Source organism: Echinops telfairi, unplaced genomic scaffold (assembly GCF_000313985.2).
Source record: "Echinops telfairi isolate 266 unplaced genomic scaffold, ASM31398v2 ScPeMD7_655;HRSCAF=1070, whole genome shotgun sequence".
Classification (NCBI taxonomy): domain Eukaryota; kingdom Metazoa; phylum Chordata; class Mammalia; order Afrosoricida; family Tenrecidae; genus Echinops; species Echinops telfairi.
In genome coordinates, this window is record NW_022104553.1 from 33129930 (window position 1) to 33153022 (window position 23093).

At 55.2% G+C, this 23093-nt stretch overlaps 1 protein-coding gene and 1 long non-coding RNA gene across 4 annotated transcripts; one reads left to right on the plus strand and one right to left on the minus strand.

Annotated features, from left to right (window-relative positions):
- The first annotated feature begins 2025 nt into the window (after positions 1-2025).
- Positions 2026-22613, plus strand: LSR (lipolysis stimulated lipoprotein receptor). 3 transcript variants are annotated; one of them, XM_045292944.1, is made up of 10 exons: positions 2026-2143; positions 3243-3587; positions 14421-14540; positions 16476-16532; positions 16991-17137; positions 20836-21009; positions 21115-21174; positions 21288-21422; positions 21752-22377; positions 22472-22613. In XM_045292944.1, the coding sequence occupies exons 1-10, from the start codon at positions 2041-2043 to the stop codon at positions 22505-22507; spliced, it is 1803 nt and encodes a 600-aa protein (XP_045148879.1). In that variant the 5' UTR covers positions 2026-2040; the 3' UTR covers positions 22508-22613. The 3 variants fall into 3 exon arrangements, with proteins under 3 accessions (XP_045148879.1, XP_004715842.1, XP_045148878.1); XM_004715785.3 differs by lacking the exon at positions 16476-16532 and having other exon boundaries at positions 2031-2143; XM_045292943.1 differs by lacking the exons at positions 16476-16532; positions 16991-17137 and having other exon boundaries at positions 2031-2143.
- Positions 17288-19294, minus strand: LOC123522010. Its single transcript, XR_006680327.1, has 2 exons — positions 17962-19294; positions 17288-17677 (listed from the first exon to the last, which is right to left on the minus strand). It is a non-coding gene; the product is annotated as an uncharacterized LOC123522010 (long non-coding RNA).
- Positions 22614-23093: the final 480 nt, after the last annotated feature.

Below are 23093 nucleotides of genomic sequence, written 5' to 3' on the forward strand. Positions count from 1 at the left end.
TAAATCGGGCTAGCATTGTGCGTGTGAGGTGGTATCTCATTGTGACCGTGGGCATTTTTCATGTTCTGTTAGCCATTTGGACTTCATTTCCGGTGAACTGTCTGTTCATGACTTCTGCCCACTTCTTAATTGTGTCGTTTGTTATTTTCTCATGGAACTGTTGCTGAGTGCTGTAGGGTTGGGTAATTAAACCCTTGTCTGAGGTGTTGTTGGTAAAAGTTTTCCCCCAATCGGTGGGCTCTGGTTTTACTCTTTTGATGTGCACAAGTAATGTATTGTAAGCATGTCGCAGTCATCTATCTTGTCTCCCGTGTGCACGTCTTTATTACACTTGGTAGTCAGAATGTATGCCTTGAATAGGGCCCTTAAGTTTATTCCAGTTTTCTCTTGATGATTCTGAGAGCTCTGGGGTTCACATGTAGGTCTTCATTTGTCCTGAGTTTGTCTTTGTGCTCTTTCCATACAGAGTTATCCTCTTGGAAACTCACGGGCAGGTCAACCATGTCTTAGCGGCTCCCTCTGAGTCCTCCTTGGCTCAGTGGCAGTGAACAGACACTGGCAGGTAAGGAGGGCATAAAGCAGAGAGCCACCCTCCCGTCTCCAACCATCGGCCATTGGCCATTCTGTGGGGGTTGTAACAATGGACTCACACTCAGCACCGGCGATGTTTTGCTTCAGTCTGTTGCACTAAAAGTCGCCTAACCACAGTGTGAGAAAGTGCCTTAGGTCCCCCAGAATGCGCTTCTCGCAGTCGCCACCGGGGGTCAGCAGAGCCCGCATTCCCGGAGCCAAGCCACCCGGCTGGGTCCGCGTGGCCCGAACCAAACCCCAGTGGATCCCACCGGGACCCTGTGAAGGGGATCCCAGGCTGCAGATCTTCACAAAGCCGCGTGACTCAAATCATCCCCTACGCTGAGTGGCTGGTGGGTTCAAACCACTCACTTTGGGGTTAACACCCCAACGCTTAAACCACTGCGCTACCAAGTGGTCTCCCAATGCCTTCGTTCGAGTCGTTGCGGTGTGAGTTTCTGAGACTGGAACTGTTCACGGGAGTCGAAAGCCCGATCTTTCTCCCGCCAAGGGGTCTAGTGCTTGGGAATTTCTAGGTGGAAGTGGGTCCCTAGTCGGGGTACTTCCTCCGATCGGGTCCTTTAAGAGTTAAGTTTCCGGAGGGCAGACTCAGGTCCGGGAGGCTCGGGGGTCAAACCACAGGCAGGGAGTCGGGGGTGGACGGAGAAAACTTCCGAAGTTGATGCCCACCGTTTCTTTCGGGAGCACCGCTTGCGTCTCTAAGTGGTCTACGTGAGCGGGAGAAGCGGCGCCCCGCGGGGCCTCCCCGCACCCCGCCGGGAGGAATCTCGGCGCCAGGGCGAAAGTCAGGGCGAAACCCACGAGCCGTGCCCCGCCGAAGCCTCCCCTCCCGCAGGGTGCATCCAGGCCGGCCCATCGGCCGCCGGAGAAGGGGTGTGGGCAGGAAGGCAACAGGTGTGCAGTGGGTCCCGCCCCTTCTCAGCAGGTGAATCGGCCCCGTTCCCACGGATTGCGCTCCGCTGGGCTGGTTCCGAGTCGGACGGAGCCCAGGGCGCCCCGGGGCGCGCGGGGGCCCCCGCGGCCAGCTGGTCACTCCACTCGGCCCCTCCGCGCTGGGGCGCACCTGGACCAGCCCATTTCCGGGGAGGGAGGCGGAGCGGCCCCTCCCTGCAGCTACTCCCCCCTCCTCCCGGAGCCCAGCCCTAGGATCCCACCCACCCTGTGTACCTGGGCGGATCCATTCCCAGAGCGCGCGGGGTGGAGGGCGCGGAGGGGCTGCTCGGAGTCAGGCCGTGCACCGAGCGCCTTTCTCACCCAAAGCCAGAAGTGTGCGCCTGATCCACTTTGTCTGGTCTCAGAAAACTCCTAAAACGCGGCGGGGTGGGGACAAGGAGCGGAAGCGGGAAGGGGCGGAGCGTGCACCCCTGCTAGCCTTGGTTCGCGCGGCGCCCCTTGCCCGCCCGGTACCTGGGAGGGGACGCGCGGGACAGCAGCGCCTAGACGGCGGCGATGGCGCTAGCGGCCCGCAGGCTCTCCCTGAGTCTGGGGTCCTGCTCGGCCGTCTCGGGCCAGGGGGCTCTTGTCTGGCTCTTTCTCGGCACCTTTTGTATAGGTATGGGCTGTGGGCAGGGGTTCCTGGTGCTGCGGAGAGGCGAGGGGGCGCAATGGACGGCGGATGGGGGAGGTGTGGACAGAGTTCTGCCGGGCCGGGCAGGCGGGGGAGTTTAGCACGGAGCTTTTGGGGCGGGGGGCACGGAGGGCAGCCAAGAGACTGGGACCTCCCCGACTGGTCTCCGGAGAATTCTGTGTCCGGGGATTCCTTGCGGGGAGCGTTCCCCGCCCTGGTCCAGAGAGCAGGAAGTGAAACTCCCTGGACCGCGAGCCCGGGAACAAGATCCTTTGTGGGGTAGGAGTGGGGGGCCGCCCGATCGCTGGAAGAGGCCGGAAACTCGGATATTTCTAAGTCTTGGGGTAACGGGGAGGGGGGCCACGAGGGCTGGATTCCTTGTTTCCTGGAGTGCGAGGTCCCAGGTCGCCGGTGGACGCCCCTGGGGTGGTCCCTGTTGCCGATGGACGCGCCTGGGGGGAGGGGGGGGTTCCTGCCCCCTACCCCACTCTCCTGCCCCCTACTCTACTCCCCTCCTGGTGAGGATGGAAATAAGGAAATGTCTGAAACCTTCAGCTGCCAGCTTTCCCCTGGAGGTGCTGGGTGGGGGTGCTCCCTAAGGAAAAATAGGAGGCTGATGGAGGAGCTATTGGGGGGTGGGGGGTGTTCAGCCACACCCTGCAGAGCTGCTAGCCGGGCACGCTATAAACTTTGCCCACGTTCCCCAAACCCAGGGTAACTTGGAGCCCTTGCCAGTTCCTTTGAAGGGACCTTGGGCATTGATGGCACTGGCCATCTGGGCTTGCCCTGGGCAGATCACAGAGAGAGGCTGGCCAAGGGCAGAAGGCCCGGGGGTTGAAAGGAGAGAGGTGGGCAGGACTTTGCAGGTGGGATGTTGTAGCACCTGCTACTTCAGCCCTGTGGATCCATCCGCAGGGCCCAGTTATCCTCCTCCTCAGCTGATCCTGGGGATTAAGGAGTAAGGTGTGCCCGGTGCTCTGTGAAACCATACGTCTTTACATGTCAAGCCAGTGACACGCGACACCGGCACTTCCCTGAGCGGTCCCGAGACAGCGGTCCTCACCGACTCTCCTCTTGCCCTCAGCTCCGGCCAGCGCCATCCAGGTGACCGTGTCGGACCCCTACCACGTGGTGATTCTCTTCCAGCCCGTCACCCTGCCCTGCACCTACCAGGTGACCGCCACCCCTACGGTGCCCATCGTGATCTGGAAGTACAAGTCCTTCTGCCGGGACCGCATCGCGGACGCCTTCTCCCCGGCCAGCGTCGACAACCAGCTCAACGCCCAGGTGGCAACTGTGAACTCGGGCTATAACCCCTACGTGTCCTGCGATGACAGCGTGCGCACCGTAAGGGTTGTGGCGACCAAGCAAGGCGACGCTGTGACCCTGGGTGACTACTACCAGGGTCGCCGGATCACCATCACAGGAAGTATGTTAGGCAGCATGGGATGGGAAGATAGGGGCAGAAAGGGTGGTCCCTCTTGAGTGTCCTGTCAGATGGGACAGTCCCTTACTCAACAACAAACACTGATTCAGTATCTAACACATACCAAAAGGAGCCCTGAGGGTGTAGTGGGTTCCGAGTTGGGCTGATAACGACAAGGTGAAGGGTTCAAACCCACCTGCTGCTCTACGGGAGACAGTTGAGGCCGTCTGCCCCTGCCAAGATTGACAGCCTTAGAAGCCTTAGATAGGATCACTGTGAGTTAAAACGAACTTGAGGGCAGGGGGTTTGGTTTGGTTTGGTTTGGTTTGGGGTACCACCTACCAGACACCGTTCAACCCAATCATCAAACCACTTCATGAAGCTCATCTCCCGGTGAGAGTCGCAGGCCAGATCAGCATGGTGCCCCCCACCAGGTGCTGGCATCTGGAGAAAATGGGGTCATGAAGATAGTGAGGGGGGTGCTGCAGACACCACCTCCAAAGTCAGGCGTCCTGGTGGCGTAGCAGCCACATGGGGGGCTGCTGACAGCCAGGCCCGCAGTTTGAAACCACCAGCTGCTCCTGGTAGCGAATTACAGTTGCAAACCCTCAAGGGGCAGCTCTGTCCTGCCCTCGAGTCAGCACCGACCTGATGGCAGTGGGTTCGTGAGGTTTTCAGCAGTAACAACCTAAGAGGGAAGTATACTGATTAGCACTCTGGTCGCCCATTGGACTGCTAGCCACAGGGTCAGCAGTTTGAGCCCACCAGCCTGTCTTCAGGAGAAAGGATGGGCTTTCTGCTCCCAGAAAGAGATCCATGGGGGCAGGGCCTTGGAGATCCCTGGGGGCAGTGCTGCCCTGTCCGACAGGGTCGCTGTGAGTCGCTCTAGAAAGGCCAAGGCACTTGGGCACACACTGGTAGTGGCAGAGCCAGGGGTCCGGGGCTGTTGGGACTCCTGGACTAGAGGTGGGTAGGACCAGTGTTGTCAAGGTCAAGCCTTTCTGTTTCAGAGAGGGGTAGAACTGTGATGAGATCTGTGAAGCACCCCCCTTCAGGATCTGGGTCCCAGGGGTGAAAAATAATCTTATAAAGGTGTCTCCTCGCTGCTTTCCGTAAGTTGACTGGTAGAGGCACACTGTAACCATCATTGTACAGGGAGCGAAGTGGCCCACAGAGGTTGGTGATGTGCACAGCAGCTGCACATGGCTGGGCATCTATTTATTTATTTATTGGGGGGGTGGGGCGTGTGTGTCTGGTTTTGCAGTGTGCCTTTCACAGAGTATTTGTTTGGTGTGTGTGTGTCTTCATACTTGATTGTGAACAAGGTGGAGGAGGCAGTAGATGATCGGCGTACGTTCTGCCATGCCTACTGCCACCCTACCACTCGTTCATCTACCTGTGTTCCCTGGGTCCTCTCTTAACCCTTCTGAATGTTGCCCTCGGGTAAATGCTGCCTTTTTGATCTGAAACCGTGGACAACTAACATGGTGGTCAGCTCAGTTCCAAACTTGAAGGGTGACTAAGGGCCTTAGTTGAGGGGTGGGCTGGGGGTGGTTCCCACCAGCTATCCAACCCGTAAACTGGTCTCTGTGACGCTGAGTTCTGTTCCCCATCTTCTCCCACGTCTCTCCAGGGTCTTCCTTCTCCTGGGATGCTTTTCAGAGCCCTTGGTTGTGGTGTTGGGCACCATCTACAGCTTCTGGTCTCAGACGGATGTTGGCACGGTCCATTGGACTGTTTGCATATGGCTCGATTTTCATCATCTTTCCTCTTAAGCGAGCCTCGAGTTTGAACCCTGGCCTCGGAGCTAAGAGGAGAAGGGGGTCACTTGTTGGCAGCCTCCTCACTTTGTCCACGCCATGGGTCAGAGGCAGGGCTCCAGGGGCCAGCCTGTTAGGTCCTGTTGCATGGGAGGGACCAGCTTGCCCTGGAATTCCATGGGCATTATAGCCTTCAGCATCCTCTTCTGCTTGAGGTCAAAGGCTTCCTTGGACACTCAACCTAGAGAGGCGCTCTCCTCTTAACCAAGGGGCCTCTGTAGCCTGGATCAGGCAGGACACTCCCAATCCTGAGCCTGCCTTTGAAGGCTGGGTGGAATCAGGCTTTCTCTGGGGCCCATTCTCCACAGCCAGAAGGCCTTATAGGCCATCCATTGTGTGTGTGTCCCTGCAGGAAGTCCAGTACCCCGGGAGCTTCCTCTGTTTTTAGCTTGGAGGATGGAGACAAGAGAACTTTCCTTTGGGGTCCCCATCATGACCAGCTGCCCTGGTTTTCCTAGTGAAAGTTCTTGGGTCCCAGGCAAACCAGGACAGTTGCTGGTCCTGGTGTCCCTTCACCCAGGGTGGGCCCTGCTTCCCCTTCCAGGCCTCGGTTTGGGAGGAGGTGGGATACCTGGTGAGAAGGCCTTCTTTCTACTTTCTTGAACGACGTGAGGTCCATGTGCCCCCTCCACCCCCCCAGCAGCAGCCCGCAGGGGGCTCTGAAGTCAGATCAGGTGGACCCCCTCTGCGGTGTACACAGATGTGGTGGAGACCCAATTTCCGTTCCTGCTTCTGAACCTAGAGCTTTAGGGGCAGAGCCCCGCTGAGTCATCCCAGGGCCAGACGGGGGCCCGGGAGCCGGGTGTGCCGCGCAGGAAGGAGGTGGGCCCAGACCTTGGTGTTGATCAAAAGGAGCCGGAAAACCATGCTTCCATGGGTTTTGAAAACATCACACAAGCCAAACAAAATGCACGGAGGCGAGCCCCGGGTTCAACCCCCAGCCTCTGTTCTTTTGATGTGGCTAAGGGGGTTCCTGCCCACCCCTTCAGCTCACCGTCGGGATTAGCTCCTGAGCTGTGTGCTGAGTCTGGAGACCGCCACACTGGGGACACGAGGGTTTTCCTCTGGAGGACTACAGAGAATCTAATTCTGGGCTAAAGGGGCCCTAGCAGCATCGTGGGCCGTGCATCGGACTGCTAACCGCAAGGTCAACAGTTCGAGCCCACCATCTGCCTAAGGGAGCAAGATGAGACGCTGTTCCCCTAAAGGTGGACAGTCTGAGAAATCCACAGGGCCAGTTCTACTCCGCCCCTGTCGGGTTGCTGTGAGTCAGAATTGATTTGCTAGAGTGCAAGGTCTGGGTTATAGATTCAATGAAAGGATTCAAGGAAAGGGCTGAGGCTTGAACCCAGCACTTGGCTAGAGCTCAGACTAGCTGTAGCTGCCTGCCTGCCAGGGTGTCACCCTCCCACCCCCAAGTCACCCTTGAGTCTGTTCTGAAGGGCGCCTTATCTAGGTCCCTTCATTACACAGCCCCCACCCCACCCCTGGCACTCTGTCTTCCTCCTGCTTATCATCATCTGATGTGCTCCGCCGCGAACCGAAAGGCCGGCTTGCTGCTCCCAAGGGGAGAAGGATGTGGCGAGTTCGCTGCTGTGAAGATTTGCATCCTTGGAAACATCTAGGCAGTTCTGTCTCGGAGGGTCCCTCGGAATTGGCATCAACTGGACTCCAGCGGGTGGGGTGGGGCTCTGATTTTAAATGGTTGCACAGACAACAGGGCAAGGCACAAGGTCATGCTCAAGTCCTCTATAGTTTCTTTGGGACTCAGCCATTTTACACAGTCACACAGGTGGCATTCCCGGCCTGTGTGTGCGGCCTTTCTCCCTCTCCTGTCCCAATGCCTTCATTTCCTGTCGCGGTCAACTCTTTCCCCCTGAGCTCCTCGCCTACCTCGTGAGTGAGCAAACCCTTGTTCACGGATCGGCATCCCAGGGATATGTTTGGTGTGGGGTTCAAGGTGAACGTGATATCTGCACAGTAGTTCTAGGGGTTCTGCCAGCCTCAATGAATCCAGAAGCCTGGGTTTCAGGAGAATAAAAAGTATTTTCTGCATTCCCGCCTCCCTCCCCTTTTGATAAAGGTTCTCTAGACTCATACCAAAACGCTGGGAGTGGTGGCTGAGTCCCAGCCATTTCTTTGGGTCTCATAGGAAAGAAGGCCAGTTGGGGAGCCAATCAACTTGCATGTCTGTTTCCGAGCCCTGGTGGGGTAGTGAGTGACTCACTGGGTTGCTAACTGCAAGGTCAGCAGTTCGAAACCACCAGCTGCGCCGTGGGAGACTGGTGAGGCTTTCTAGTCCGGTCAAGAGCTAGTCTCAGAAAGGCCCAGGGGCAGTTCTACCCTGTCCTGCAGGCTCCCTGTAGGTCAGAATCTACTCAATGGCAGTGAGTTTGGTTGGGTTTCGGCTGCTCCCAGCTGTTCTTCCTCTTGCTCCAGATGAACAGAGCCCAATTGTTGAGCCTTGCATGGGTGCCCCTAAGGCCCTACACCATGAAGTAGGAGGTTAGAATAAAATACTCCCTGCCGGGGTGTCAATTCCAACTCCTAGCAATGCTGTAGAGTAGGGTAGAACGGGACCTACAGGCGGAAACTCTACTATGGGAACAGAGAGCCTCAACTTTTCCCCCAGAACTGCTGGGGGCTGTGAACTGCTGACCTGGTGCTTAGCCGCCGCACTCATCCCCTGCTCCAACACTGGCACTGTAGCAGGCTGATGAACCGGAACGTCCGGTGAGACCAGGACCTGCTTCGAGAAACCAAATCTCATGAGGTGTTTTATTGACCAGCCCCACCGAAGCCACCCCCACCCCCGTTTTTTGGTGAGGGGGGGGAACAAAAGATGTATATGTTGCAAGGTCACCTGTCAATCACACGGACTACTGATGGAAGAGTTAGTGGCATCACTCTCAGCCGTTGGCGGCGGAGCCCTTTAATTGATACAATTTTTCCATCAGGAACTCAGGACACCCTAAGGCCTTCCCCTCCCCCAGCCCTCCTTCTGGTAACCGCTAATATAACTTTCTTCTCAGTCAACATGGGTCCTGCAGTAGTTACCTTTCTGTGACTGACCACTGTTCAGCATCACGTCCTCCAGCTCCACCCATGCTGTAGCCTGCGACCTGGCCTTTGTGCCTGCGTCTGGCCCAGCCGTAGTCTCTCCCATGCATGGACCACATTGTAGCCATTCCCTGGGTGTGAGAGCCTCTATATCTGTCTGTCTGCCTGCCTGCCTATCTATCTATCTATCTATCTATCTATCTATCTATCTATCTATCTATCTATCTATCTATCTGACAGTCAGTTTGGTTTGAGTTTATGTGCGTGTGTATTTTAATTGTTTAAGTATTATTTGAGGAGTCGTCAGAAAGTGTGCGGGAATACGACTCCATTGGCTTTTAATTCTATTTTTCCACAAGCCTTTCCAAGCCCCCTTGTTGCTCATTAGATTCTTGGAGCTGTCTCACTGCCATCGGCACGATGCTGCCTCCTAGTGCCCCTGCAGGGCGGGGCAGAACGGCCCCTGGGGGTGTCTGAGATTGTCATTGTTCACGGGAGCAGGAACCCCTTCTCCCTCGGAGCGGCTGGTGGTTTCGAACTGTGGATCTGGTGTATCGCCGCCCAACACGTAGAGACCATGCCATCAGCGCCTTATTGGGCATATGGTTTCCATACATGTTCTCCCTATCAGAAGCTCAGCTTTGGGCTTGCTGGGTGGTATCTTTTGATGAACAGAAATTTTACGTTTCCACGAGGCCCTTTACCTTGTTTCGTTTTTTGTTGTTGATGCTTTCGTTCTTAGGGCTGATGGATACTCCATTGTCCAAAGCTCAGCCCAACAGCCAGGCCCCTGGGTGTCTCTGCCGCTCTTTCCCCTAAGAATATTTTGGTTTTTACTTTCACATTTAGGTCTGGAATCCATTTTGAAAGTAGTTTTGTATATGATATAGTGGAGTGTGACTCCTGTTTCATTTCCCACCTATGGAACTTTGATTTTCCCAATACCCTCTGTTGAAGAGACTCCTCTTTCCCATTGACTGGATCTGGCATCCTTGTCAACAAGGAGTTGACATAGAAGGGTGGGTATGTTTAGCTCGGGCTTCCTCCTCCATTCCTTGTTCCACATGCCTCTGGTTACACCAGGACGAGTCTGTTTGCATTAGTGCATAACAAGTTTTAGATCAAAACGAGTGAGTTCTCCTGCTTAGTTCTTCAAAATTGCTTCAGCGATTGGCCGCCTCTTGCCATTCCATACAAATTAAGGATTAGTTTTTCCAAATCTGTATAGAAGGCTGCTAGAATTTTGGTTGGTATTGTGTGTTAGTCTTGGTACTTTAGAGAAACAAATCCACAGAAACTCATATGTATAAGAGAGAGTTTTACATAAAGGGTAAGTATGCATCAAGAAAATATCCCAACCCAGTGCTGCCCAAGTCCAACATTAACCCATATATCTGACACCAATCCACAAAGTCCACCTCCTCCTCACAAAGCACACGCAATGACGCCGACTGCAGGAGGAAAGCCGAGTCAGTGAATGTGTAAGCATCTCAGTGCTGGCGGGGATCTCCACACAGCTGCTCCAGCACCCAGGGCTGCATCGGGGTAGGTCCATGTGGCTTCTCCTCAGGGATGTATTGCAGGAAGTGAGCCTTGCCAGCTGAATCAGAGAACTGGCTAAGGCAGCTGCAACCTGGTCTTCCTCTTTCCTCTGCCACTCCTGTTATCATCCAATGGGCACATGAACAAAGTGGACATGGTGGCAGGGATGGAGGTTATGCATGGGCACAACAACATGGACTTCTACTCACCAAGGCTGACTTGGCCACTGCCACTGCTGAATGCCCCATTTGCCAGCAGCAGAAACCAACATTAAGTCCAAGATATGGGACCATTCCTTGGGGGATCAACTGGCAACTTGGAGACAGGTTGATTACATAGGACCACTTCCGTCATGGAGGGGACAGCGTTTTGTTCTTACTGGAATAGACACCTACTCTGGATATGGATTTGCCTTTCCTGCATGCAATGCTTCTGCCAAAACTACTATTCGTGGACTTACAGAATGCCTCATCCACCGGCATGGCATCCCACATAACATTGCTTCAGATCAAGGAACTCACTTCACAGCAAATGCAGTGCGGCGATGAGCCCATTCCCATGGAATCCACTGGTCATATCATGTTCCTCATCATCCTGAAGCTGCTGGCTTGATAGAACGATGGAATGGGCTCCTAAAGACACAATTTCGGTGCCAACTAGGTGGCAACAACTTGTGGGACTTGGGCAGTGTTCTCCAGGAAGCTGTATCTGCTCTAAACCAGCGGCCAATATATGGTGCTGTGTCTCCAATAGCCAGAATTCATGGGTCCAGGAACCAAGGGGTGGAAGCTGCAATGGCACCACTCACTATTACTCCTAGTGATCCACTTGCAGCATTTTTGCTTCCTGTCCCAGCAACCCTGTGTTCCTCAGGCCTGGAGGTCTTGGTCCCAAAGGAAGGAACTCTCCCACCCGGAAACACAGCACGGATTCCACTGAACTGGCAGCTGAGGATGCCCCCTGACCACTTTGGGCTTCTCATGCCTTTAGATCAACAGGTCAGGAAGGGTGTCACTGTACTAAGTGGTGTGATTGATCCTGATTACCAAGGAGAAATTGGACTGGTGCTACATAATGGAGGTAAAGAAGAATATGTCTGGAATCCAGGAGATCCCATAGGCCGACTCTTAGCGTTCCCATGCCCTGTGATTAAAGTAAGTGGTAACTTACAGCAACCCAATCCTGACAGGACTTATAATGACCCCGACCGCTCAGGAATGAAGGTCTGGGTCACCCCACCAGGAAAAACACCACAGCCAACTGAGGTGCTTGCTGAGGGCAAAGGTAATACAGAATGGGTAGTAGAAGGTAGTTCTACCTATTGGTTATGAACACAGATTGCATTGAATCAGTAGGTCGCTTTGGGTAGTATTAACATCGCAACAATGATTGGGCCTTGGAACCAGTGAGCACGGAACATCTTCCATTTACTGAAGTCTGTACTCTCTTCCAGCAGTGTTTTCATGGACTGTCTTTCAGATCCCTGGTGAAGTTTATTCCTAGATGTTTCGTTCCCTCCCTTAGGTGCTGTTGTGAATGGAATGGTTTTCCTAATGGCCCTTTCAAACGTCTCATTACGTGTGTATAGAGACTTTGGTTTGGACATCAAGGTAATGATTGACTTTATAGAATGAGTTTAAGCAACAAATAGCCTCATGTCAATGATTTTTTGTTGTTGTTGACCTTGTACCCACTGCTAAATTTCTCTAGTAGAGCGTTTTCCATATATATGATCTCTTAATTTTTCTTCCCTGTGAAGAGAGAAAATTTTGTTCTCTTCTGCTTTGAATACTTTGAATGCTTTTTTTCCCCCTTGCCTTATTGTCTGACGAGTACTTCAGGACAACAGTCAATAGGAATGGCAAAAACAGGCAACCTTGTCTTGTTCCTGCTTTTAAGGGGAAAGCTTGCAGACAGTCTGTCTCCATGATGTGCAATATTCTGTTGGTGTTTTTTTTGTTGTTTTTTTTTTTTTGCATAAATGGCTTTAATCAATCTTCCTTTCCATCCCTATCTTATTAAGGGTCTTTATCAAGGGTGCGTGTTGGATTTTATTGAAGGCCCTTGTCCTCAGTAGAGATGCTCACGTGCTCTTCTGCTTTGTTTCATTCCTCTAATGCATCCCACGGATTTTCTAACGTCGGCCCATCCTTGCATTCCTGGAACAAATCCCCTTTGGTCTCTAGACTACTGGATTCTGTTTGCTAGCATGTATTTTGTCGCGGCTTTTCGCCTCTCTGTTCACAAAGATACTGGTCTGTAGTTTACTTGCGGTGCCTTTAGTTTCGGTATCAAGGTGATACTGACTTTATCCAGAGAGTTAGGCAAATAACATTTTAGTAGTTTTGTGAAAGTTACTTTGACCTAAGGGATCTTTTGAAACGCTCTCTGGGGCCCACAGACCACACTTTGAGGACTCTTGGTGTTCCGCATACCAGGTGCTTCCAATCCTGACAATAGTAAGCTAGCTGCTGTTGGGTCGGTTCCACTTTGACACGATCGCATGTGTCTGTGTCGCCCAGTAAAACGTCCTTCCTTTTGTCCTTCAGAAATGTGACCTTTCAGAAGCACGTCGCCTTTCTTCCGAGGCACTTCTGGGGAGCTGCAATCACAGGCCTTTCAGTTAATGATTGAGTCTTTGGCCATTTGTGCCACTTAGGGGAACCGGTAAAACATGGTAGGCATCCAGTCCTTGCTGAATGAATGAGCCAAGTACCTCTTTGTGAACATCGCCGTGTGCCCAGAATGCTGGAGCAGAGAAGGAAGGCGAAGGCAGGCAGGCAAGAGGCGCCGGGGCAGGGCCTATTCTCAGGCCCATCTCCCAGCCAGGTCCTGGGGACTCAGATTGGCTCCGTCCTACGTGCATAGAGCCCTCAGCCAAATGTGGGAGATGGGCAGTCAGTAGCTCAGACGCCAGGTGGGGGGACAGGGGCCACTTCTGAGCTGAGGCTTGAGTCATGAGAAGGAACCAACCTAGGAAAGGCCTGGAAGAACATGGTGCCAGGCAGAGGGAACAGCCTGAGCGCACGGTGAGTGGGCAGGAACACAACGGGTTGGCGGACAGCGGAGGGGGATGGTGGGGATGAGGCTGGCATGGGAACCAGTGGCTAGGTCAAGACAGAGTCCGATGTTTAGAACATACTGGACACTGTTGAGCGGAGGATTCTTCTGTGGACATGAGCTGGACTGGGACCTGGGAGAGGAAGAAGATTCTGGATCTTACATTCCTTCAAAAACTGCAGTGCTGTGGGTTGGCGCGCACACACGGGCACTGCCCTTTCAGAGCTGCCCTGCAGAAGGACAGTGGGGACGTGGGGCAAGGTGGCAGGCAGGTCAGCAGAAGCCAGGGAGAGACGGGGACGAGGTGACTTCTTGGCTGGGATGCTTGTTGGTGTCTCTCGTGAGCCCAAGGTGGAGTTGCCCGGTGGGACCCACCGTGCCCCACACTGGTGAGTGGCAATAAGAATGAACTAATTAGGGCTTGAGGAATCAAGAGGAAACTGGCTATGCTAAAAGACTTTCATTAGGGCTCAATTAACAGGCTCCTGGCCCTGGGCTGCTTGAGACCGAAGCTTCTCCAAGCCCTGGATCTGACCTGGAATGCAGGGCACTCAGGGAGGGCCCATCACTCCCTGGCACATACTACACACCCACCTTCTCTTGCCGCCAGGCCCTGTCTCGATTCCTGAAATCTGGCCTAGTTATCTGTGCCGCCTTCCCTGGGTCCATCCCCCAGCCAAGCGGAGGCGGCTCTGTGGCAGTTCTCACCGGGAGGTTGAGACGGTTGCTTTGGGAAGTGGTTCGGAGAGTGATGGTGGTCATCACCCTGACCGTGAACGCCGAGGCTGGGGTCTGACCGTCCCACAGCACTGTGGGCGAGCTGCCCGCTTAGGTTCCAGACCCAGCTCCTCTGGTAAAACAAGAGTAATAATAGTCCCCACCTCACAGACCTGCAGTGGCTGGTGTGAAGTCTTTCTGTCTGCTATTGTGAAGTGCTGGCGGGTCAGGGGTCACCCAAGCACAACAGAAGGAAACGCTGTCCGGTCCTGCGCCATCCTCACCAGGGTCTTTCCGGTTGGCCACTGTGCCCATCCATCTTCCTTCCAAGTCAGCGACCCTAGAGGCCTGGGTCGAACTGCCCAGTGAGGTTTCCAAAGTGGTCAATGTTTCCTGGAGCCCCCTGTCACATCTGGCTTGCCCAGCGTGGCGAGTGGGTCTTGGGGCTACTCTTTGGTGGGCAGCTGAGCCAACGGAGGAATGCCCTGGCTGTTAAGAAGGTCTTAATGTCCCATCGACCCCTCAGCAGTCCTGGAAGCTCCTTTCCTGGAGGGTCTCATGGTGCAGAGGTGACCCTGCAGGGCTGCACCCCCCTCTTGGAGAGGTGCCCACTCCTCACACTGTCCTTCTGTCCCAGATGCTGACCTGACGTTTGACCAGACGGCCTGGGGGGACAGCGGCGTGTATTACTGCTCTGTGGTCTCCGCCCAGGACCTGAAAGGAAACAATGAGGCCTATGCAGAGCTCATTGTCCTGGGTGAGTGTGGGGGCGCTGTGCCCAGGAGGGAGGGAGAGATGGGCTGCTGCTTCCTTGCCTGCCTTCTGCCTCCCTGCTGCTGGCTCTCCGGGGCTTCTGTCGCCTGCTTTGCACCTGCCCCCAAAGAGCACTACCAGTCACTTGGATTTAATTGCGTCCTACACCCTCCCTCAACATTTCAAATCCGCCCGAGACGCACTCAGAGGGGAGACATTCTCTCTCTCCCCAGTCTCAGAGAAATACAGAGGTGGCCAGAGCTGACTGGCAACAAGGGAGGTAGGGATGGCGTTGGTGAACCGGAGGAGGCTGGGCCTACCCTCTGCCCCATCCCCAGGGCCATGCATGACCTCAGAGCCCCTGGCCACAGCTTAGGGACTCTGCATTCTGCTCTGTTGGGACAGCACTGTGGCTTAGATCGATAGAGTGCTTCCCTCACATGGGGCCGACTTTGGATGCCCACGGGGAGAGGGGCGTGTGGGCTGGTGGCCCCTGCCCTGCCCGGGACGCAGGCCCTATGCAGAGAGGAGGGCTTGCTGCCGACACATATAGTCTCGCATTTTGTGGCCTATATGTGAGCCTGCTGCCCACTGCATGCGTGGTGGGCGGAGCTGCGCATGCACCGAGGTCGCTGGTGAAAGGTACAGCCGCCATCAACGTCCCCAAACTGCAGGCTCAGGGCCTCTAGGTCAGGGTAGAACCGCCCCCGTGGGTTTCTGAGACAGAGACTAACCGGTTATGGGTGTAGACTACCTTCTTTTTTCCCCACGGAGTGGCTGGTGGTTTCGAACTGTTGACGTTGCAGTGAGCAGCCCAGCATGTCCCCCACTGTGCCTCCAGGGCTCACAGGCACTCGGGAAAGGACGTGTGAAAACGGTAACAGCATCTTAGCCCGATTCTGAGTGGAGGCCTTGTCAGGAGCCTAGGTGGCATGGTGGTAGCGCATTCAGCCCTGGTTCCGAAGGGTCAGCAGTTCTAAACCACCAGCCGCCGCGCGGGGGAAAGACAGGGCTCCCCAAACAGTTGCAATCTCTGAAACTCACTCTACCCTGCCCTCAGAGGGTCACTGCAAGTCGGTGCTGACTGGCTGGCAGTGAGCGAGACCCAGCCAGGCTTTGAGAATTGTTGATGTACATTCTAGAACCTCCCTTGGCGGGGGCAGGCATACAAAAAAGAATGCCTGAGCGCTGGATGGCGGGTGCAGCGAGCCCGGGTGCGTGTCTGCCCTGGGGGTAAGATGCGTGTGGGATGCCGAGGGGAGACCAGGGCACAGAGCGTGTGCATGTGGCGTGTGCTTGAAAGCCAGGAACCATGGTGGGTGGCATCTTGTGGGTCATAGAAGCAGGGCCCGCGTGGCAGATGGTTTTTCGGTCGGAGGGCCTTCCCTCCTAAAGAAAATGGTAAAAAGGGGATCTTGGGAGCGCCTTCCTCTAAAGGCAGTGTAGTTTACCCTAGGGGACTTCAAAAAGTCCGTGGAAAAGTGGAATGAAAAGATAATGGACAACTTTCCACCAACCTTATTGTAGTTATATATATAATTAAAAATAGATAACAAACATATACAATCATGTATATAATAAAGATGTGTCTTTTCCTGCTAAAGAAAAACATTTTGGGGGGACCCTAAAGATAGAGTGAGCCTTAATTAGATCCTTACGTTGCCTTTGCTTAGTGGATTATGGGCCGGGGCCCTTTGGGCTTGATAGGACCTGTTAGGTGTCACCAGGGGATTAGGGTACTTTCCTTTAGGGCAGCAGAATCCCTTTATATGAGAAAGCGGATGGCTTCTCGAGACAGCTCCTGCATTTGGGCAGAGAATGGAGGGTAGGAACCTGCTAGGGCCTCTCGGCCACCAAGCCCTCTCCCAAGTGTCAGGGGCAGGGTGGCCTGGGCTGGCTGTGGCCAGCATAATCTCCTGTTTCTCTTTTGTCCCTCCAGGTAGGACCTCAGGGGTGGCTGAGCTCTTACCTGATTTTCGGGCGGGGCCCATGGAAGGTATGGGGGGAGTGGGGTGCCTGAGTGAGGCTTCTCTTGGTAATCTCTTCTAGCTCCTGACTCCCCACTTACTGCTGCCTCTGGTATTCTTCCCCATCTTGAACCCTGCTCACTGTGGGCCCCCCACTAAGCCCACCCAATGGGTAGCATGTAGTGCCCTGGCTCTGGGCTGGCGGAGGAGCTGGGTGTAGGCAGGGGCTCCGGTGACTGGTGCCTCTAGTGCTCGCCTGCCTTCTCCTGTCTCTTGTTGTCAGTAGCCGACTGGGGTCCTTCAGTTTTAGAGGGGTGTGGTCTGCTGTCCCTGCTGCGCCCCAGCCTCTGCCATGGTGAACCCAGTGAGGGCTGCAGCGCCCCCCTGCAGGCTTTGCTCAGCCCTCCGCCCAGTCCCGGCTCCCCACCACTCTGGTTCCCCGTTCCTCAGAAGCCTCAGGCTCAGGGCCTGCCCTCCTCTCTTGCAGACTGGTTATTTGTGGTTGTGGTCTGCCTGGCCTTCTTCCTCCTCCTCCTCCTCCTGGCCATCTGCTGGTGCCAGTGCTGCCCCCACACCTGCTGCTGTTATGTCAGGTGCCCCTGCTGCCCGGACAAGTGCTGCTGCCCAGAAGCCTGTAAGTGTCTCTCCCACGGGCCTGAAGGGAGGAGAGGGGGCCCTCACCTGTCTCCCAGGATCGTGTGCTGGGCAAGAGGGTGGCAGTTTGGGAGAGAGTAGGCCAAGGAAGTGCCCTGCTGTTTTCTATAATAATTTGCGTACCTGAACGTTTAATACGATTCATTTATCTTGAGGGTCTTTCGTTGAAAGTATCCATGAATGTTGTGTTTTTTTTTTAATTCAAATAATAGAAAACATTATTCACTGAAAAGAAAGCTCCCTTTAAAAACAAGGCCTCAGGGAGAGAGCTAAGAAGCCAACAAGGTTTTGTTTCAAAAAGCACACATTCCCACAAACACTCGTTGTTACACAGAGATGATGTGTCCTGGGGGCGTAGCGGTCATGCTTTGGGCTGCTCACCTGAAGGTTGGCGGTTCGAAACCAGCGCACTCTGCAGGAGAAAGAGGAGGCTTTCTACTCCTGGAAAGAGTGACCGTCTCAGACACCCACGCGGGCAGTTCTGCCCTGTCCTGGTGGGTTGCTGTGCGTCGGCATCCACCTGACAACAAAGAGGTCGGTTGGTTTTGGGGGTATGACTTGCAGATGGGACTGACTACCTGGTGCCCCGAAAATGCAGAGGGTGTGACCTGCTGGCCCTTCAACATAAAATCCCAACACAACCCAACTAAAAGCCACCACTGTTGCGTCACCGGAGACTTAGCGACTCTGTAGCGCACAGTAGAACCACCCCATTGGTTCCCAGGCCACACCTTTCTCCCACGGAGCCGAGCGGCAGGCAGGTGTGAAGCACACCCCCTTTCGCCTAGTAGCTGAGCTCTTTACCCGGAGCTCCTTCCTCCACATGAAGACAACAAGTCTTGGCCAGTGGATGCCAGTGCAGACCGGACCGAAGTGATCGAGGGAATTTCGGAGGATTCTCTTTGGCTCCTCGGTCCCGCCCGTGGAAGCAGCGATCAGGAAATCGAAACGACCCATTCCATCGGCACAAAGAACTCTTTCATGTGGTCCAAGGCTAAGATGTTTGAGGACTCAGCTGTGCCTGACCCAAGCCTGGACGTTTTCAGGCATCTCCTCTTGGTGCGATGGCTAGACAATGCATAAAGGGGGCAGAAGAATCGAGGCCTTAGACTCATGGTGGCGAAGAATCTGCAGGCACGTGGACGGCTGGACGAACAAAGGACCTGTCTTGGTAGGAGGACAGCCAGGAGGCTCTTAGAGAAGAAACCAAGGTGACGTGACTTTTCACTTTGGACAAATTATCAGGAGGGACTGGTTCCTGGCGAAGGTCCTTCTGCTTGGTCAGTGGAAAAGGAAGCGAGAGGGACTGACAGTGGCTGCGACAATGGGCTCCCACACAGCGCCGGCCGTGTGAATGGTGCAGGGCGGGGCAGCGGTTCCTTGTGGACAGCGGCACTACGAGTTGGAACCGACTAGACAGCGCCCAACAACAACGACATCCTTATGTTTGAGGAGCCCGGCTGGAGTAATGGTTGAGTTCTCAACTGCAAGCTGGAAGGTCGGTGGTTGGAATCTACCAGCTGCCCCGCCGGGGACCTGACCCGGTGATCTGTGTCTGGCAGGATGAGAGCCGAGGACACCATGGGGCAGTGCCGCTCCGTCCCAGAGCTCGTCTCTGGTGGACTAATTTGCCAGCACACAGGACCTGGGAACTACGTTCAAGGACCTAGCTAGTATGGCCCAGTGGGTCCCTGCGGATGTTTGGGAGAATGGAAGTCAGATCAGGGATGAAGAGGGTTAGGAAAGAAAAGGAGGGAGGGACCAAACAGGGAAAGCCACTCGTAGGGATCCCTGAGCTCCTTTCAAGAGTCTGGGTACAGCAGCACCTCTGGGCACAGGCCCAGGGGCACTGACAGTAACCATGAGTGATGGGTGTTTTTCTGAGCTCCTGTTACTGGGGCAGAGGAGGCCTGGCTACATGTAGCCAGGTGACGTGCTGTTTGGAAGCCAAGTGAGTGGCTTCTCTCCAAGTCTCCGTTTCCTCTTCTGTAAACTAGTGCTTCCAGCAGAGGTGTGGTCCTCGGTCCCCTCCGGATCTGGGTCTTGGTCACTATTAGATGTGGACAGCTGTGATGGGAGTGGGACCCTTTAACCAGGCCAGGCTGCCCACTAGGTGCTATACAAGTGCGTGTGTGTGTGTGTGGGGGGGGTGGGGGGGCGCGCTTCAAAGAGTTGGCAGGGAAATTCCACTTTCTTTTTAAGTGCATTTTCCCCATGAACACTTCCAAAGCCCCCTCATCCATGGGAGTTCACCATAGCCAGTGGATTTGACAAGTGGCCTGTTCGTCAAAGGATCGCTCCCTTCGAAAAGAACCCACCACCCTCGGGAGCAGTGGTGCTCAACCTCTGGGTCGCGACCCCTTTGGGGGGGGAAGGTCGAATGCCCTTTCACAGGGGTCGCCCGATTCATAACAGTAGCAAAATGACAGTGATGATGTAGCAATGAAAATAATTTGATGGTTGGGGGGTGGGGGTCGCCACGACATGAGGAACTGTATGAAAGGGTCGAGGCATTAGGGAGGTGGAGAACCTCTGCTCCAGAGGCTAATGCCAGCCCTGCCCTTTCCTTCACACCATTGTTTTAAAAGTGGGGTGCTGACTCTGCCCTTTCCCAGATGGGGAGGCACCTCCGAGGGCTGTGAGCAGGTTTACAAAGACCCCACAAAGAAGAGGCCATTGCTGTAGATGCAGGTCCCCCAAGCCACGGGGAGGGGGTGGTCCTCCCTGTGAACCCCGGTCAGAGGCTGTAATTTCCGCCCTGCCCACAGCCCCCATTAGCCCCTCAGGGTGTTTGTTGCCTCTCCCACTACCAATTAGACTTTACTAGTGAGGAGAGGCTAATGAGGACTTCCTGCAAAGTGGGGCTGAGCACGTCCTGCTAGGATCCGAGAAGAAAGGGGCTTGAGACCAGAGTGGCAAGGACAGCCCCCCGAAGGAGCACAGCTTCCTCCCCTGGGGAGGAAGGCAGCTAGCAGGCTTTGGCTTTGAGCTCCCACGAGTGGCGTAGGAAGGGGTTGGGGGCTCTAGGCTGGCGTGGCCCCAGAGTTGGGAACACTAACCAGAGATGTTTGGGTGTCCGGCTGAGGCAGTCTCTCAAGGCCTTCACTCTGGCCTTGAACTCATTCCCTCCGTAGGAGTCAAGGACCCAGCAGGCATGAGTCGGACCCAGCAGGCATTAATCGCCAGTGGGCATGGGGTCCAACCCCAGTTGGTTCCTTTTGCTTGAGTTGGGGATTGCCCTACATGACCTTGGCCTGTGGGGACAGTGGGAGGCTCAGGACCCGGGCTTCACCCACTGGGATCTTGGAAGGACCTGGGCCTGGTGTGTTCTGGTATCTTCTGATAGGGTGACCGGAGAGTTGCAATTTTACACAAAACCTTTTGATGTGGTCATCAAATGTTGGCAGGGCACCACACCAGCCACACACAACACCCTGGCCTGCTAGTGTGTGCTGCCCATTCAGAAATGTGAAGAGCCACAAAGGTGGGGCCTTGATGAAGCTGGGGTCCCTTAGCCTCAGGGACCCTGCAGAAACGACTGGAAGGGCCCAGTTACTAGGGAGATGCCACAGCTGGGGTACCCAGGAAGGTCTGACACACATCCAACCAGGACCCATAAGGCAGAGCAGAGCAGCCTAGGGCCTGGCCGCCACCTCATGCTGACCGTCTGTGTCCTAGTGTATACTGCCGGCAAAGCAGCCACCTCAGGTGTCCCAAGCATCTACGCCTCCAGCACCTATGCCCACCTCTCCCCTGCCAAGACCCCGCCACCTGCTGCCATGCTTCCCATGGGCCCCCTGTACAACGGCTACCACGGAGGGCATCCTGCAGATTTTGACAGGAACAGCTCAGGTGAGGCCTGGGGGAGCCAGGGGCGGCTGGGGGCCAAGGTTGGGCTGGGAAGCGAACAGGAGTCATGGATTTGGTGGGCAGCCACTGATGGCCAATCTCTCCCAGTTGGTGGCCACAGCTCCCAGATGCCCCTGCTTCGTGACACGGACAGCAGTGTGACCTCTGGTGAGTACGAGTCATTGCGAGCTCCTGGTACCTGCCTGGCGGGGTTGGGCGGGGTCAGCTCTCATGCTCCCAAACAGGTCAGCTTGTCACCTCTATCGACTGCCTGCCCCTAGATGTCCGGAGTGGCTACCGGATCCAGGCCAATCAGCAGGATGACTCCATGCGTGTCCTGTACTACATGGAGAAAGAGCTGGCCAACTTCGACCCTTCGAGACGCATCCCTCCTGGCGGCGGCCGTGTGGAACGGGGTGAGCTGGACCCTGGGGTGGGAGGGGGCCAATACCCCACATATTAAAGCTAGGGCTGAGGCTAGGCCTGCAGGCCCTGACAGGGGGGCCTTACTTCTGCCCTCAGGAGTCTGCAACACCCCCGACTGGGGAGGCTTTCCTATTGAGTTAAGAGCCACTGAGGGCTACCTATTAGGTGGGTTAGAAGGGCGTCCCCCCAGTGCCACAGTGAGACATGGACAGGAGCCTGCATGTCAGGTGACAAATCTAGGGTCCCCTAAGAGTCCCCGACCCACATGGGTGACACACTGCTGACCTCCCAGCGGTCAGTGACACCCTCCTCTCTACAGCTCTGAGTGAAGTCACCTCTCTCCATGAGGACGACTTCCGGTCCCAGCCTATCAGGGGCCCCACACTTACCCCAGTCCGGGAAATGGAACGAGGTCGGCGGTCCCCCCAGAATCCCAGGAGGTGGGAGCACGAGCCCCCAACCGAACAGCCCAGGGGCCGCTGGGGGGCTGGACGGCCCCGGGCCCACTCTGTAGATGCTCTGGAAGATCTCAGCCGGCCAGGCTCCCCTGAATCGAGGAGGTCACCCCCCAGCAGTGGGAGGAGAGGCCGTGCCTATGCACCCCCCAGAAGCCGCAGCCGGGATGACCTCTACTCTCAAGATGACTCTAGGGAGTCCCCCTATTCCTGGGAGCCCCACTATGATGAGCTCCGCTCTGGGAGGCGCCCGCATGCTGAGCCCAGATCCTACGATCCCCGCTCCCGGAACCCTCCGGAGGATAGCTCCAGGCCTGCGAAGCCTCTGTACGACAGGGCGCTTCTGGAAGAGGCTTTGAGGAAAAAGGGAGCCAGGGAAAGGAGGCGGCCCTACATGGACGAAGAGGAAGAGGAGTCCTACTACCGCTCTGAGCCCCCCCCTTACACTGAGACAGACTCACAGGCTTCCAGAGAGCGGAGGCTGAAAAAGGTGAGCCAAAGTCCCTGACCCTCAGGACCCTTCCTGGGCCCCTCCCCCCCAAAAACCGACCCACCTCACAGAACCCTTTCTTTTTCCATTACAGAACTTGGCCCTGAGTCGGGAAAGCCTGGTTGTCTGATAGCATGTTTTATATGTAACTTTTGTACGTTTTTGTTTTTTTCTAATTTGAGGAGGGGCTATTCATGGTCTTCCCCTTCCTGAATCAAATAAAATGTGTAATCACAGGCCTGAGACTTTTTTTTGGCTCAAGGTACCCTGTTTCCCCAAAAATAAGACAGTGTCTTATATTAGTTTTTGCTCCCAAAGATGCGCGAGGTCTTATTTTCAGGGGATGTCTTATTTTCCCATGAAGAAGGATACGGTACACATTTGTTGTTGATATCCTTATTATCAGGGGGCCTTATATTTCAGCCAGAGGCATTTCTGGGAAACCCTCCTGTGCTGGGTGGGGAGGAGAAGCCAGACTGTGTGTGTGTGTGTGTGTGTGTGTGTTAAGGGGGGTTATGCGTGAGGGGGTGGGCAAGCCGAGGCGCGTGGGGTGTGTATTGTGGCAAACACGGTGGAACACGTCCAGGTGCCCCCTGCCCCTCATTTGAAATCCTGCGCCGGATGGAAAGTACCCGGTCAGCCGGCCTTGCCCCTTTCCTCCAGCCCGGAGTACGTGCTCGACGTCGCCGCCGGCAAGCCCTGCGTGCGCGCTCCGG